At 40.8% G+C, this 19,428-nt stretch overlaps 1 protein-coding gene across 1 annotated transcript in view; it reads right to left on the reverse strand.

Moving 5' to 3' along the window:
* Nucleotides 1-14,029, reverse strand: part of LOC110487845 (protein L-Myc-1b) — a 15,873-nt gene extending 1,844 nt beyond the window's left edge. Inside the window, exons 1-2 of the mRNA XM_021559759.3 lie at nucleotides 12,076-14,029; nucleotides 1-213 (exon numbers count right to left, since the gene is read on the reverse strand). The exon at nucleotides 1-213 is cut by the window's left edge and continues 1,844 nt beyond it. Of these exons, the coding sequence (XP_021415434.3) occupies nucleotides 1-213; nucleotides 12,076-12,715 (853 nt within the window). The 5' untranslated portion in view covers nucleotides 12,716-14,029. The remainder of the gene's footprint in view (nucleotides 214-12,075) is intronic.
* Nucleotides 14,030-19,428: the final 5,399 nt, after the last annotated feature.

Genomic DNA, 19,428 nt, shown 5'->3' on the forward strand with positions numbered 1-19,428 from the left:
TGTGGAAGCGTTTCATACACGGGTTCAGAGCATCCGCCCGGACCATGATTGTCACCGGCGTCCGTCTGTTTAGCCCGCCGCCGCGGCCCCCGGTAACTCTGCTGTTGACCAGCCGTCGGGACTTGTACCGCTTGTGTTCCACCGTCACCACATCAATCTCCTCTTCGTCGTCGTCGTCATCATCATCGTCGTCATGGTCACTAGATTCGTCATCTGTTGGAACAATGAATGTAGCAAGTTAGTGACCACAGCAGAACAATGTGACAATAAGCATGATGTTGATTCCAGAAATCCCTTTCCGTGTACCCTTTTTAACCATGTCACCATGTTTGATTATCAGCTGTTGTCAAACACACATGGATCTTGAAAAAAATGACTCTCTTCCTCGATATTTCTGCAGCAAATTCAACTAGCTGAAAAGACAGATTGAGTACAAACATTCTGGCATTTAAAGCATACCCTTTTTTTTCTATATTTCACATACTATAAAAAGTTATATTTTTGCCTACCCATAATGCCCTAGTATTTAGAACGTAGGTACAGGTATTTAGACATGGCCACACACATACGGGAGGTTGGTGGCACCTTAACATTGGGGAGGACGGGCTCGTGGTTATGGCTGGAACAAGAATCACTGGAATGGTATCAAATACATCAAAAACACACAGTTTCCAAACACTCTGTTCCACCCATTATTATGAGCCGTCCTCCCCTCAGCAGCCTCCACTGGGCTCAAGCTCTCTCTCTCCGGTTATCCATCTCAGTCATGTGTCATGAGAGACAGACAGACACAGACACAGAGAGAGAGAGAGAGAGAGAGAGAGAGAGAGCGACAGACAGACACAGACACAGACACAGACACAGAGAGAGAGAGAGAGAGAGAGAGAGAGAGAGACAGACAGACACAGACACAGAGAGAGAGAGAGAGAGAGAGAGAGAGAGAGAGAGAGAGAGAGAGAGAGAGAGAGAGAGAGAGAGAGAGAGAGAGAGAGAGAGAGACACAGAAATAGACACACAGAAATAGACACACAGAAATAGACAGAGAGCGAGAGAGAGAGAGCGAGAAATAGACTAGAGGTCGACCGATTAATCGGAATGGCCGATTAATTAGGGGTGATTTCAAGTTTTCATAACAATCGGAAATTGATATTTTTGGGCGCCGATTTGCCGATAAAAAAAAAATGTATACCTTTATTTAACTAGGCAAGTCAGTTAAAGAACAAATTCTTATTTTCAATGACGGCCTAGGAACGGTGGGTTAACTGCCTCGTTCAGGGGCAGAACGACAGATTTTCACCTTGTCAGCTCGGGGGATCCAATCTTGCAACATTACAGCGAACTAGTCCACCGCAATAACGACCTGCCTCTCTCTCATTGCATTCCACAAGGAAACTGCCTGTTACGTGAATGCAGTAAGCCAAGGTAAGTTGCTAGCTAGCATTAAACTTATCTTATAAAAAACAATCAATCATAATCACTAGTTAACTACACATGGTTGATGATATTACTAGATATTATCTAGCGTGTCCTGCATGGCAAATAATCTGACTGAGCATACAAGTATCTAAGTATCTGACTGAGCATACAAGTATCTAAGTATCTGACTGAGCGTACAAGTATCTAAGTATCTGACTGAGCATACAAGTATCTAAGTATCTGTCTGAGCATACTAGCATACAAGTATCTAAGTATCTGACTGAGCATACAAGCATACAAGTATCTAAGTATCTGACTGAGCATACAAGTATCTAAGTATCTGACTGAGCATACAAGCATACAAGTATCTAATTATCTGACTGAGCATACAAGCATACAAGTATCTAAGTATCTGACTGAGCATACAAGTATCTAAGTATCTGACTGAGCATACAAGTATCTAAGTATCTGACTGAGCATACAAGTATCTAAGTATCTGACTGAGCATACAAGCATCTAAGTATCTGACTGAGCATACACGCATACAAGCATACAAGTATCTGACTGAGCATACAAGCATACAAGTATCTAAGTATCTGACTGAGCATACAAGCATACAAGTATCTAAGTATCTGACTGAGCATACAAGCATACAAGTATCTAAGTATCTGACTGAGCATACAAGCATACAAGTATCTAAGTATCTGACTGAACATATAAGCATACAAGTATCTAAGTATCTGACTGAGCATACAAGCATCTAAGTATCTGACTGAGCATACAAGCATCTAAGTATCTGACTGAGCATACAAGCATCTAAGTATCTGACTGAGCATACAAGTATCTAAGTATCTGACTGAGCATACAAGCATACAAGTATCTAAGTATCTGACTGAGCATACAAGCATACAAGTATCTAAGTATCTGACTGAGCATACAAGCATACAAGTATCTAAGTATCTGACTGAACATATAAGCATACAAGTATCTAAGTATCTGACTGAGCATACAAGCATCTAAGTATCTGACTGAGCATACAAGCATCTAAGTATCTGACTGAGCATACAAGCATCTAAGTATCTGACTGAGCATACAAATATCTAAGTATCTGACTGAGCATACAAGTATCTAAGTATCTGACTGAGCATACAAGCATACAAGTATCTAAGTATCTGACTGAGCATACAAGCATACAAGTATCTAAGTATCTGACTGAGTGGTGGTAGGCAGAAGCAGGCGCATAAACATTCATTCAAACAGCTCTTCCGTGCGTTTTGCCAGCAGCTCTTCGTTGTGCGTCATTGCGCAGCTTCCGACCCTATCAACTCCCGAGATGAGGCTGGTGTAACCGAAGTGAAATGGCTAGCTAGTTAGCGCGCGCTAATAGCGTTTCAAACGTCACTCGCTCTGAGCCTTCCAGTAGTTGTTCCCCTTGCTCTGCATGGGTAACGCTGCTTCGAGGGTGGCTGTTGTCATTGTGTTCCTGGTTCGAGCCCAGGGAGGAGCGAGGAGAGGGACGGAAGCTATAATGTTACACTGGCAATACTAAAGTGCCTATAAGAACATCTAATAGTCAAAGGTTCAAGAAATACAAATGGTATAGAGGGAAATAGTCCTATAATAACTACAACCTAAAACTTCTAACCTGGGAATATTGAAGACTCATGTTAAAAGGAACCACCAGCTTTCATATGTTCTCATGTTCTGAGCAAGGAACTGAAACGTTAGCTTTCTTACATAGCACATATTGCACTTTTACTTTCTTCTCCAACACTTTGTTTTTGCATTATTTAAACCAAATTGAACATGTTTCATTATTTATTTGAGGCTAAATTGATTTTATTGATGTATTATATTAAGTTAAAATAAGTGTTCATTCAGTATTGTTGTAATTGTCATTATTACATAAAAAATATAAAAAATAGTCAGATTAATCGGTATCGGCTTTTTTGGTCCTCCAATAGTCGGTATCGGTATCGGCGTTGAAAAATCACAATCGGTCGACCTTTAAAATAGACACACAGAAATAGATACAGAGAGTGAGAGACAGAGAAATAGACAAACAGAAATAGACACAGAGAGAGTGAGAGAGAGAGACAGAGAAATAGACACACAGAAATAGACACAGAGAGAGTGAGAGAGAGGGACAGAGAAATAGACAAACCGAAATAGACACAGAGAGAGAGACAGAGAAATAGACACACAGAAATAGACACAGAGAGAGAGACAGAGAAATAGACACACAGAAATAGACACAGAGAGCGAGAGAGAGACCGAGACCACTGCACAACCAGACCAATGCCCCTCCTGCCCTCCACCTCCGGCAAAGAAGGCCTGAACATGAGTCACACATACGCCCAGGCCGTGAGCAGGCAAACAGGCCCAACCCCCACTCTTACACTAGCCCAAGCCAATGGTATGTATCAGATGCTCAGCAGACTCTGCTCACACTTACTGGCCTGAGGCCAAACCACACCACTATAGAACACAAAGCCTTCACTATCTCATGCTGGAATATTCAAGGCCTGAGGTCATCTGCCTTTGGCCCAAAGAGCAGGAATCCAGACTTCAAATAAATCAGAAATACAGACCTTGTCATCCTACAAGAAACCTGGTATAGAGGAGATGGACCCACTGGTTGCCCTCTAGGTTACAGAGAGCTGGTAGTCCCATCCATCAAACTACCAGGTGTGAAACAGGGAAGGGACTCAGGGGGTATGCTAATTTGGTATAGAGCAGACCTAACTCACTCCATTCAATTAATCAAAACAGGAACATTTTACATTTGGCTAGAATTTCAAAAAGAAAATGATCGTAACAGAGAAAAATGTCCTCCTGTGTGCTACCGATATCCCCCCACTAGAATCCCCATACTTTAATGAAGACTGATTTCCCGTTCCAGAGTGGAGAAGCTGTCATTTTCAGGCCCAGGGACATGTACTAGTCTGTGGCGACCTAAATGCCAGAACCGGACAAGAACCTGACACCCTCAGCACACAGGGGGACAAACACCTGCCTGGAGGTGACAGCATTCCTTCCCCCATGTGCCCCCCTAGACACAACAACAACAACATAACCAACAAAAACAGGTCACAGCTACTGCAGCTCTGTTGCACGCTGGGTATGTACATAGTCAATGGTAAGCTTCGAGGGGACTCCTACGATAGGTACACCTATAGCTCAGCTCTTACCAGTAGTACTGTAAACTACTTTGTCACTGACCTCAACCCAGGGTATCTCAGAGCGTTCACAGTCAGCCCACTGACACCCCTATCAGATCAGAGCAAAATCACAGTCTATTTGAACAGAGCAACACTCAACCACGAGGCATCAAAGCCCAACCGCATGAACTCAAAGAGAAGACAGGATATACATGTGGCCACTGCCCACAAAATGAGCTGGAAACAGAGCGGCACTTCCTAACCTCCTCCCGAATGTACCTCTCTCTCTCTCGCTCCCCCCTCTCTCTCTCTCTGTCTCCCCCCCCCCCCCCCCCCCCCCTCTCTCTCTCTCTCCCCTTCTCTCTCTCTCTGTCTCTCTTTCTCTCTCTCTCTGAAATGAGCCTGGGCAATCAAGCCACGTGCCGTAAGAAATTCACTACAGCCATTCATTCACTATACAGTAATACATATTTTAGGCATCGTTGCTTGTAAGAACTTCAGTCATTCACAACGCAGAAATCTCTTAGCCTTGTGTCAACGTGTGATTTTTAACACTGGGCCTTGATTTAACACACATATGTAATAACAGTTGATATCAGCTCCTACTCTGGACTAGACACCAAGGAGCCAGTGGTAGTACTGCTGCTCCCTCCACCCATCCCAAATGGCACGCTAGTCCCTATATAGTGAACTACCAATGTAATAACAGTTGATATCAGCTCCAACTCTGGACTAGACACCAAGGAGCCAGTGGTAGTACTGCTGCTCCCTCCACCCATCCCAAATGGCACCCTAGTCCCTATATAGTGAACTACCAATGTAATAACAGTTGATATCAGCTCCAACTCTGGACTAGACACCAAGGAGCCAGTGGTAGTACTGCTGCTCCCTCCACCCATCCCAAATGGCACCCTAGTCCCTATATAGTGAACTACCAATGTAATAACCAGTAGTACTGCCAGGTCGCAATTGTAAATGAGAACTTGTTCTCAACTTGCCTACCTGGTTAAATAAAGGTAAAATAAAAATAAAATAAAAATAACAGTTGATATCAGCTCCAACTCTGGAATAGACACCAAGGAGCCAGTGGTAGTACTGCTGCTCCCTCCACCCTTCCCAAATGGCACCCTAGTCCCTATATAGTGAACTACTTTTGACAAGAGCAAAAAAAGAAAAAAAAAAGGGCAGTAGTGGACTATATAGGGTCTAAGTGTTCCATTTGGGATGCTGTCTCCTTGTAAATTGAAAGAGGAAGACACCAAAGTAATTGATTCCCTGTGGATTCGGCTGCTGTTGAAGTGGTAATAGCCTGGAGATAAATATAATGGCAGCCCAAAGGCCCAAAGGGAGGAGGGGATTATAGGCTATAGAGCAGAGGCCCGCGGAACAGATCCAGCTTGTTTCGCAATTTAAAATGGTCTTTTGATCAATTCAAGGTTTAATGTCACGTCCACAAGTAGAGTGAAATGCCTTTCTTGCAAACTCTAACCGCAAGAAAGCAGTAATCAATATATATGTAGCAGAAATAATAAGAAATATCAAGAAATATCAATACCATACTATATACAGGGTCAGTTAATACCATACTATATACAGGGTCAGTTAATACCATACTATATACAGGGTTAGTTAATACCATTACTATATACAGGGTCAGTTAATACCATACTATATACAGGGTCAGTTAATACCATACTATATACAGGGTCAGTTAATACCATACTATATACAGGGTCAGTTAATACCATACTATATACAGGGTCAGTTAATACCATACTATATACAGGGTCAGTTAATACCATACTATATACAGGGTCAGTTAATACCACACTATATACAAGGTCAGTTAATACCATACTATATACAGGGTTAGTTAATACCATTACTATATACAGGGTCAGTTAATACCATACTATATACAGGGTCAGTTAATACCATACTATATACAGGGTCAGTTAGTACCATACTATATACAGGGTCAGTTAATACCATACTATATACAGGGTCAGTTAATACCATACTATATACAGGGTCAGTTCAATACCCTACTATATACAGGGTCAGTTAATACCATACTATATACAGGGTCAGTTAATACCATACTATATACAGGGTCAGTTCAATACCATACTATATACAGGGTCAGTTAATACCATACTATATACAGGGTCAGTTAATACCATACTATATACAGGGTCAGTTAATACCATACTATATACAGGGTCAGTTAATACCATACTATATACAGGGTCAGTTAATACCATACTATATACAGGGTCAGTTAATACCATACTATATACAGGGTCAGTTAGTACCATACTATATACAGGGTCAGTTAGTACCATACTATATACAGGGTCAGTTAATACCATACTATATACAGGGTTAGTTAATACCATTACTATATACAGGGTCAGTTAATACCATACTATATACAGGGTTAGTTAATACCATTACTATATACAGGGTCAGTTAATACCATACTATATACAGGGTTAGTTAGTACCATACTATATACAGGGTCAGTTAATACCATACTATATACAGGGTCAGTTAGTACCATACTATATACAGGGTCAGTTAGTACCATACTATATACAGGGTCAGTTAATACCATACTATATACAGGGTCAGTTAATACCATAATATATACAGGGTCAGTTAATACCATTACTATATACAGGGTCAGTTAATACCATACTATATACAGGGTTAGTTAGTACCATACTATATACAGGGTCAGTTAATACCATACTATATACAGGGTTAGTTAATACCATTACTATATACAGGGTCAGTTAATACCATACTATATACAGGGTTAGTTAGTACCATACTATATACAGGGTCAGTTAATACCATACTATATACAGGGTCAGTTAGTACCATACTATATACAGGGTCAGTTAATACTATACTATATACAGGGTCAGTTAGTACCATACTATATACAGGGTCAGTTAATACTATGCTATATACAGGGTCAGTTCAATACCATACTATATACAGGGTCAGTTCAATACCATACTATATACAGGGTCAGTTAATACCATACTATATACAGGGTCAGTTAATACTATACTATATACAGGGTCAGTTCAATACCATACTATATACAGGGTCAGTTCAATACCATACTATATACAGGGTCAGTTCAATACCATACTATATAGCCAAAAGGTCGAATCTCAGACTGGACAATAAAAAGAAAATATTAATATGGGCAATAGAACACAGACACTGGCCAGAGGAACTCTGCCTAGGAGACCCGCATTCCAACTAGACACTAATGTACTTGTCCTCTTGCTCAGTTGTGCACCGGGGCCTCCCACTCCTCATTCTGTTCTGGTTAGAGACAGTTTGCACTAATCTGTGAAGGGAGTAGTACACAGCGTTGTACGAGATCTTCAGTTTCTTGGCAATTTCTCGCATTGAATAGCCTTCATTTCTCAGAACAAGAATAGACTGACGAGTTTCAGAAGAAAGTGATTTGTTTCTGGCCCTTTTGAGCCTGTAATCGAACCCACAAATGCTGATGCTCCAGATACTCAACTAGTCTAAAGAAGGCCAGTTTAGTTGCTTCTTTAATCAGAACAACAGTTTTCAGCTGTGTTAACATAATTGCAAAAGGGTTTTCTAATAATCAATTATCCTTTTAAAATGATAAACTTGGATTAGCGAACACAACATGCCATTGGAACACAGGAGTGATGCTTGCTGATAATTGGCCTCTACGCCTACGTAGAGTCATTAGTCAATAGTCATTTACAACATTAACAATGTCTACACTGTATTTCTGATCAATTTGATGTTATTTTAAATGGACAAAAACAAAAATATTTCAATAACAAGGACATTTCTAAGTGACCACAAGCTTTTGAACGACAGTGTGAGATAAACAGAGTAGCAGCAGCTTGTACAGCCGCTTGTACGTGAGTGTGTAGAGTCAGTATACATGTAGGAGCATATTATGTGTGAGTGTGAAGGGTGTGAAGGGCCCTTTCACTGTGCATAGAGACGGTGACAAAAAAATTTAAATTCAAAAAAAGGGTCAATACAAACACAAGGTTAACTCAGATCGTCCGGGTAGCTATTTTATCAGTCTTATTTCTTGGGTGATAGAAGCTGTTCAAGAGCCTGTTGGTGTCAGACTTGATGCACTGGTACAGATTGCTGTGCAGAAGCAGAGAGAACAGTCTATGGCTTGGGTGCTTGGAGTCTAACAATTTCCCCTGGCCTTCCTGCAGCACCTCCTGATATAGAGGTCCTGAATGGCAGGGAGCTCGGCCGCAGTGACGCACTGGGCTGTCCACACCACCCTCTGTAGCACCATGCGATGGAGGGCAGTGGTGTTGCCGTACCAAGCAGTCAAGATGCTCTCAATGGTACAGCTGTAAAACTATTTTGAGGATTTGAGGGCAGATGACAAACCTTTTCAACTCCCTGAGGGCGAAGAGGCGCTGTCGCGCCTTCTTCATGACCGTGCATGTGTTTGGACCATTTTAAGTATTTAGTGATTTGGACACCGAGGAACTCTCAATCCGCTCCACTGCAGCCCCGTCAATATAGAGTCCCCCCCAGTTTCCTCTAGTCCACGATCAGCTTCTTGGTCTTACTGACATTGAGATTGTTTGTTCTGGCACCACACTGTCAGGTCACTGACCTCCTCCTTGTAGGCTGACTCATTGTCACCGGTGATCAGGCCTACCACCGTCGTGTTGTCAGCCAACTTGATGGTGGTGTTGGAGTCATGAGTGGCCACGCAGTCGTGGGTTAACAGGGAGTACAGGAGGGGACTAAGCACACAACCCTGTGGGGCCCCCATGTTGAGGGTCAGTGTGCCGGAGGCGATGTTGCCTACCCTCACCACCTGGGGTCGGCCCGTCAGGAAGTCCAGGATTCAGTTGCAGAGGGATGTATTCAGACCCAGAGTCCGTAGCTTGGTGACGAGCTTAGAGGGGACGATGGTGTTGAACCTGTGGTCAATGAACAGCATCCTCACATACGTAGGTATCTAGGTGGGTGAGGGCAGTGTGGAGTGCAATTGAGATTGCGTCATGGATCTGTTGAGGTGGTATGCAAATGAAAAGGGTGTCTGGGATGATGGAGTTAATGTGTGCCATAACCAGCCTCTCAAAGCACTTCCTGATTACAGATGTGAGGGCTACAGGGTGGTAGTTATTGTGGCATGAAGCCTTAAAGTTCTGCGTATGCTCTGATTACGTACCCTGGAATACCTTCAGGTCCCGCAGCCTTAACCTGATTAAAGACCTTTCTCACGTCAGCCTCAGAGAGCGATATCCTCTGAACATTAATTAAAAACAAATCTGCCCCCCCAAAAAAACGAATCCGACAAAAAATGTGATGTTTAGTGCCAAAAGGAGCCCTCATCCAATATTCTCCAATGGGAGAATCTGTTTTTCTGTAGTCCCGTCCATTAAGTGCTGTCAATCAATATTATCCAACGTACCAGTTACAGCCAATCAGAGCTGCTAACAGGGGTGCAGGGTATGTCTGCCCGCCTATTGGCTCTTTCACCAAATCAGATACTTAAACTGCCTCATACACCAGAGCGTGCTTTGTGCTTAACTCAGCGATGACTCAAAGAAACACTATGGACTCAGTTATGGGCTATCAGAAACGTTATCCTATCAACACCTGGCCTGCAACACGGCTTGTTTCGAAGTCTGCTGAGCATCACGATCCAAGTCATCAGTGCAGATCACTCCGTGATGTCAGAGTTTTTAGATAAACTGAAGAGCTAACTTTGGAACGAGATGAAGTCACCACAGAGGTGATGCAGTTTATTACAGGGAGTTGTTCTCTACTGATGCAGGCGAGAGACGTCTCTTCAAAAAGCTAAGCAACTGAGAAACGCCATGCATTAAAAAAAAAAGGTTTATGTGTAGAAAAATAGCAATAAACAAGACAGAAAATAACTAAATGATAAAGAAATAGAAAACAGAATATGATGCTGGTCAACTGAGATAAATGATTTCCTATGTGTAGAAGAAAGAAGAGATGAAGCTATGTACAATGGACAGGAAAGTAGAAATTCATGAATTAGGGTAATTTTCAAGCACTTAAAATATATATTTTTTAGCAACATTTCATGTTAATAAAAGTGCTTCATAAGATTAGAATTGTGTTTGTGTCTTTTTAAAATATATATTTTTATATATATATAGAGGTTTTAGGAAGATCAATCCCATGTAGAACATGTCTGACCCCCCCTGTTAATAGCCTTTAAATTTTTTGTTTTGTTTTTTTCATTTAAAAAAAATGTCTGGCCCCTTAAGAATATAGTTGAATAACCCTGCTATATACCATTATCATGCATGAGGTCAGATAGAGATAAGGACAGATTGGTTCCTTGGTATCTGTCTGTCAACCAACTAGTACTGATCTGAGGCCTATTCTGCATTTTCCATTAAAACTCTGCATTTTCCATTAAAACTGAGGAATCATCCATTCCTAGTTCCTAGCTTTCTGGCACCCAACCCCCTTTCATACAGTATTGAAATAGATGATACTACATATGTGACTTAATAAATACGAATATCAAGCCTGGTATGAAACAGTGTCACACACTGCGAGAGATGAAGGTGAATGAACCTTTTTCATCACTGCTCTACTAGCCCATCACTAGTAAGTTGACCAAACCCAACTTCTGACACAATTGGTGCCGTTGCCACTTCAGTCCAGGAAGGAATGCCAAGACTCTGCACTGCAACAAGTCTCCATTGTGACATTCCACACACATTAGATAGAGAGAGACTAGTCACATGCCAACCTAAATACCCACACTGAAGACCAACGGAAAGTAGCTCAATGAAATGAAGAGAATGAAGAAAGCATATTTATTACAAGTTATTCAGTTTATCCAAGAAGCGATATTTAACATATTAGATAGAAAGACTAGTCACATGCCAACCTAAATACCTACACTGAAGACCAACGGAAAGTAGCTCAATGAATTGAAGAGAATGTAGAGAGCATATTTACAAGTTATTCAAGTTTATCCAAGAAGTGATATTTAACACACACACACACACACATATACATACACACATATACATATATAAATATATATAAAATGTAACGTGTTTCTTTCAGTGTAGTTGAGGATGAGGAAATGGTAAGACCATTAAAGTGAACCATAAATGATACTTGAAAAGGGAGAGTAGGCCAAGACACCGTTCTCTCTAGCAGCTGGTGTCTTGGACCATAGCCAATCAACAGATGTTTCCGATGGGAGGGTCATTTTCACAGAGCAGCGGGGCTGCCAGGGGCAACGAAATGCAGTCACTAAGCCTTCAGCAGCCACAGTACTACCAATACTGTTCAGAAAAACACATTGTGAAAACTGCCACCTACTAAAACTTTGTGGCCAGTAAGGTCACTTATGGCAAATTGGCTGCATCCACACTTATGATTGACATTATATAAGAGCTCTTCATAGTCAGTTTCACAGTCCAATGTTGAACTTATAACGTACCTGATGAGTCTGTGTGGGTCTCTGAACAGGAGGACACCGACGGTTTCTTAAACGTTCCCCCGGTTAGCGGGAAGGCGAGAACAGCAGCCGGGTCCACGCAATCCGTCGCCAGGCTACCGAGAACTGGAACAGCCGCGTCCACTGGCACCGTCACGCACTGCGCCCTCCCGGCGGTGGTGATTGCAGCTCCCAGCGCCTGCATGGGTAGTTTATTCGGACAGGAGGCAAGCCGCTCCCCGAAAACTTTCTCCAGCTGCTTGCCCGCTGAGAAGCCGCTCCACATGCAGTCCTGTACGATAATGGAGCTCAGGTTCCCCAAAGCCTCGTCGGCGGAACTGAATTTACACGGCACATCCTGGTCGTCCTCTTGACCCAAAAACTGGGACACCCACTCGAGTTTGTCCCCCAGCGAAGGGTAGACCATCCCGACCCCGGCGGCCCCCTCCAAAGTCCGAATAGGGGACATGGGCGGGGTTGGTACTAGTTCAAATTTCTTCCATATGTCTTCGCTGGGCGCAGTAGATTTAGAGAAATCCTCGTCAGGATCGTGGTCGTCGTAGAAGTAATGTTGATAGTGGTCGTACCCCATCTCCCAGCCGGACTCATAGTGAGAGGCGGTGGTGGAGTTTATGCCCGGCATCTAGAGGTCAGGGCAGGCGTGGTTGAGGAAGCGCACTCTTCAACTGTGAACTGATCTCCGTTAAGACTATCCTACCACGGAACAGAGAGACTTGGAATCAGCCTAGCACGTTGGACTGCTACAATAAACACAATAGTCTGTTATGATACAACTACGTAACACCACGTTTCGCAACATAGTTTGCATTACCTAATACAACAGTCCAACTACACCGGGGAAGTAGAGACACAGTTCAGCAACCCTCTCTTTGTAGGCAAAAAAAACACACACAAAAAAACGCTTATAACACCCTTTCGGGTTACGTGGCTAATAAAATGTCGTTTAAATGGTTACCAAAACAACAATTCCCAGATGTCTCAATAAATAAATAAAAGTTTTGCGTCTTCAGAGCAACACGACGTTTTACGGTAGTCAAAACAAACCGTTATCTCACAAAGCATTGAGAAAAAGCAAGAGAGCAAATAAATCCCAATCCACTGGTAGGCCTAAATCTGCCATAATTAAATAACAACAGGCGTGTTCACAAACCCCAAACTTCTGAAAACACTGCGATGTATGCTTTCTAGTAGTGGGCTATAGTAAATAAATAGAACACACTTCCGTCCGGGGATGAAGAAAAAAATTAAATGTTATCTAGGTTAAATATTTGAGTAATCCTTTTAGCGTTGGTGAAATTGAACGGGCGTCTTCTTAATGAATTCCTATAATGCGTAGTAACCAACACAGCGACGCTGAAGCTTCTTGCGGTAAATTACACTCAATAAATAGCTGTTGCTTTCAGTTGAACGCTCACTATTTGACTAGTACGCAGCATTCGGCACCAAACTGGGAAAAGTAACTCGTAGGTCTACTTTCCAAATCCAGTAACTTAGATAGATTTCACAATGGACACTTGACAACCCGACTAGTGCACTATATGATGCGGGGGAGAAAGACGGTGGTTTGCATAAAAGGCGTGGGGAGAGTAGAAAAGCCACGCCTGCCGTTTAAAGGGACATAGTCATTTCCAAGGAGTCCTTTTTTTACAAGGATGTCATGATGCAACATTACAAGACTGTGATTTAATAACCACGTGACCATGATATAGACCTCACCCGAACCCACGGCTGGTTCACCCTGCTGTGAGTCAAAGCTGCGACCGAGAGACAGATATACAATCCGGGCTCCGCCTGGTATTCTGCACTGAACATTAGACAAAGTCTCTAGCCAGCTACTTTCGATTCTCCACCTTGCAACTTAGACACTGTCTATACACACCATCCTATATAACTACTGTCTATACTGTCTATACACAGCATCCTATATAACTACTGTCTATACTGTCTATACACACCATCCTATTTAACTACTGTCTATACACACCATCCTATATAACTACTGTCTATACACACCATCCTATATAACTACTGTCTATACTGTCTATGCACACCATCCTATATATCTACTGTCTATACACACCATCCTATATATCTACTGTATATACACACCATTCTATCTAACTACTGTCTATACACACCATCCTAAAAACTACTGTCTATACACCCCATCCTATATAACTACTGTCTATACACACCATCCTATATAACTACTGTCTATACTGTCTATACACACCATCCTATATAACTACTGTCTATACACACCATCCTATTTAACTACTGTCTATACACACCATCCTATATAACTACTGTCTATACACACCATCCTATATAACTACTGTCTATACTGTCTATGCACACCATCCTATATATCTACTGTCTATACACACCATCCTATATATCTACTGTATATACACACCATTCTATCTAACTACTGTCTATACACACCATCCTAAAAACTACTGTCTATACACCCCATCCTATATAACTACTGTCTATGCACACCATCCTATATATCTACTGTCTATACACACCATCCTATATATCTACTGTATTTACACACCATTCTATCTAACTACTGTCTATACACACCATCCTAAAAACTACTGTCTATACACCCCATCCTATATAACTACTGTCTATACACACCATCCTCTATAACTACTGTCTAGACACACCATTCTATATAACTACTGTCTATACAGTCTATACACACCATCCTATATAACTACTGTCTATACACCATCCTATATATCTACTGTCTATACACACCATCCTATATATCTATTGTCTATACACCATCCTATATAACTACTGTCTATACACACCATCCTATATAACTACTGTCTATACTGTCTATACACACCATCCTATATAACTACTGTCTATACTGTCTATACACACCATCCTATATAACTACTGTCCATACACACCATCCTATATAACTACTGTCTATTCTGTCTATGCACACCATCCTATATATCTACTGTCTATACACACCATCCTATATATCTACTGTATATACACACCATTCTATCTAACTACTGTCTATACACAACATCCTAAAAACTACTGTCTATACACCCCATCCTATATAACTACTGTCTATACACACCATCCTATATATCTACTGTCTATACTGTCTATACACACCATCCTATATAACTACTGTCTATTCTGTCTATGCACACCATCCTATATATCTACTGTCTATACACACCATCCTATATATCTACTGTATATACACACCATTCTATCTAACTACTGTCTATACACACCATCCTAAAAACTACTGTCTATACACCCCATCCTATATAACTACTGTCTTTGCACACCATCCTATATATCTACTGTCTATACACACCATCCTATATATCTACTGTATATACACACCATTCTATCTAACTACTGTCTATACACACCATCCTAAAAACTACTGTCTATACACCCCATCCTATATAACTACTGTCTATACACACCATCCTCTATAACTACTGTCTAGACACACCATTCTATATAACTACTGTCTATACAGTCTATACACACCATCCTATATAACTACTGTCTATACACCATCCTATATATCTACTGTCTATACACACCATCCTATATATCTACTGTCTATACACCATCCTATATAACTACTGTCTATACACACCATCCTATATAACTACTGTCTATACTGTCTATACTGTCTATACTGTCTATACACACCATCCTATATAACTACTGTCTATACTGTCTATACTGTCTATACTGTCTATACACACCATCCTATATAACTACTGTCTATACACACCATCCTATATAACTACTGTCTAGACACACCAACCTATATAACAACTGTCTATACTGTCTATACACACCATCCTATATAACTACTGTCTATACACACCATCCTATTATAACTACTGTCTATACTGTCTATACACACCATCCTATATACTACTGTCTATACTGTCTATACACACCATATTATATAACTACTGTCTATACACACCATCCTATTTAACTACTGTCTATACTGTCTATACACACCATCCTATATAACTACTGCTGTACACAACATCTTATATAACTACTGTCTATACACACCATCCTATATAACTACTGTCTATACACACCATCATTTATAACAACTGTCTATACACACCATCCTATATAACTACTGTCTATACACACCATCCTATTATAACTACTGTCTATACACACCATCCTATATACTACTGTCTATACTGTCTATACACACCATCCTATATAACTACTGTCTATAAACACTATCCTTTATAACTACTGTCTATACACACCATTCTATATAACTACTGTCTATACACACCATCCTATATACTACTGTCTATACACACCATCCTATATACTACTGTCTATACACACCATTCTATATAACTACTGTCTATACACACCATCCTATATAACTACTGTCTATACCGTCTATACACACCATCATTTATAACAACTGTCTATACACACCATCCTATATAACTACTGTCTATACACACCATCCTATTATAACTACTGTCTATACACACCATCCTATATACTACTGTCTATACTGTCTATACACACCATCCTATATAACTACTGTCTATAAACACTATCCTTTATAACTACTGTCTATACACACCATTCTATATAACTACTGTCTATACACACCATCCTATATACTACTGTCTATACACACCATCCTATATACTACTGTCTATACACACCATTCTATATAAGTACTGTCTATACACACCATTCTAAATAACTACTGTCTATACACACCATCCTATATAACTACTGTCTATACACGCCATCCTATAAATAACTACTGTCTATACACACCATCCTATTATAACTACTGTCTAGACACACCATCCTATATAACTACTGTCTAGACACAACATCCTATATAACTTCTGTCTAGACACACCATCCTATATAACTACAGTCTATACACACCATCCTATAAAACTACTGTCTATACACACCATCCTGTATAACTACTGTCTATACACACCATCCTATATAACTACTGTCTATACACACCATCCTATATAACTACTGTCTATACACACCATCCTATATAACTACTGTCTATACACACCATCCTATATAACTACTGTCTATACACACCATCCTATATAACTACTGTCTATACACACCATCCTATATAACTACTGTCTATACACACCATCCTATATAACTACTGTCTATACACACCATCCTGTATAACTACTGTCTATACACACCATCCTATATAACTACTGTCTATACACACCATCCTATATAACTACTGTCTATACACACCATCCTATATAACTACTGTCTATACACACCATCCTATATAACTACTGTCTATACACACCATCCTATATAACTACTGTCTATACACACCATCCTATATAACTACTGTCTATACACACCATCCTATATAACTACTGTCTATACACACCATCCTATATAACTACTGTCTATATACACCATCCTATATAACTACTGTCTATACACACCATCCTATATAACTACTGTCTATACACACCATCCTGTATAACTACTGTCTATACACACCATCCTATATAACTACTGTCTAGACACACCATCCTATATAACTACTGTCTATACACACCATCCTATTTAACTACTGTCTATACACGCCATCCTATATAACTACTGTCTATACACACCATCCTTTATAACTACTGATGTCAATACCTTTTCTATTCACATACTGTCCATACTGTCTATACACACCATCCTATATAACTACTGTCTATACACACCATCCCATATAACTACTGTCTCTACACACCATCCCGTATAACTACTGTCTATACACACCATCCTATATAACTACTGATGTCAATACCTTTTCTATTCACATACTGTCCATACTGTCCATACTGTCCATACTGTCTATACTGTCCATACTGTCCATACTGTCCATACTGTCCATACTGTCTATACTGTCCATACTGTCCATACTGTCCATACTGTCCATACTGTCCATACTGTCCATACTGTCTATACTGTCCATACTGTCCATACTGTCCATACTGTCTATACTGTCCATACTGTCCATACTGTCCATACTGTCCATACTGTCCATACTGTCTATACTGTCCATACTGTCCATACTGTCCATACTGTCTATACTGTCCATACTGTCCATACTGTCCATACTGTCCATACTGTCCATACTGTCCATACTGTCTATACTGTCCATACTGTCCATACTGTCCATACTGTCTATACTGTCCATACTGTCCATACTGTCCATACTGTCCATACTGTCCATACTGTCTATACACATTTTTCACATACATATATATTCTTTATATTCCCGGACTGAGGTCCAGAAGCTAATGGTGTGTTCAATACAACTGGGAACTCGGGAAAAACTAGGTCAAATCATGATGTCAGTGATATTAAGGTCGGAAAACCGAAGCTCTAGAAAGAGTCCCGAGCTGCCGACTTGGAATTCCTAGTTGGATGACCGTTCAAAATGAATTTTCTCCCCGAGTTCACAGTTGTCTTAAAACGCACTGAAGTCGGAGATTTCAGAGTTCCAAGTTCAGAGCTCCCAGGTGTTTTGAACGGGGCATAATTTCCTGCAATTCTATCAATTTTGCTATGGGGGTTTTGTACGGTGTATTTAAATACTGTATTCTCGACATAGCTCACTACTGCTACATTTTAATAAAACTGTTTATACACACCGTATATTTATGTATATATTGTACCTATCACTCCTTGTATAGCTTGTGTAATCCGGTGTCGATAGATATATACGTATAGATTACATTTGAAATACTGTTACAGTGCTATTTGAGCTGTTATTGGAATCATGTGTGTGTCCGTGTGTGTGTGTGTGTGTTGTGCCAAACATATGGCTGCGGTGTCTGATGTCCTCAGTGCATCTTAAGGCTCTTAAAGGCTCGAACACATCGCACTGAATGTGCTTCTAGCGTTCTGCCGATCGTTCAGCGCATTGTGTTTTTAGGTACCATCCGCTGTAGTCGTCTGACTGGCGACATTTCTCACTAGATCTTTTGCGCACTTGGTTGGCAAATTACTCTCAGAGGTGCTAAGTACTCTCGGCCAGCAAACGCTATTGGTGTGTCAGAGCCTTTATATTATGTCTGCGATCAGTATCATCCTGAAGATGTGAAAGACCCCCAGTGTCCACAAACACGCACACACATCTCAGTCGATAGTGAAGCCAAGCCAGTGCTCTGCTCTGTTAGGCCATGTGTATCTGCTCACCAGCTGATCAAACACACACACAATGCTGCTGCTCACGCAACCTCCATCTACCTCATCGAGTCCACCAGATCT

This window comes from Oncorhynchus mykiss, chromosome 30 (genome assembly GCF_057628025.1).
Source record: "Oncorhynchus mykiss isolate SJ-2025 chromosome 30, ASM5762802v1, whole genome shotgun sequence".
NCBI lineage: Eukaryota > Metazoa > Chordata > Actinopteri > Salmoniformes > Salmonidae > Oncorhynchus > Oncorhynchus mykiss.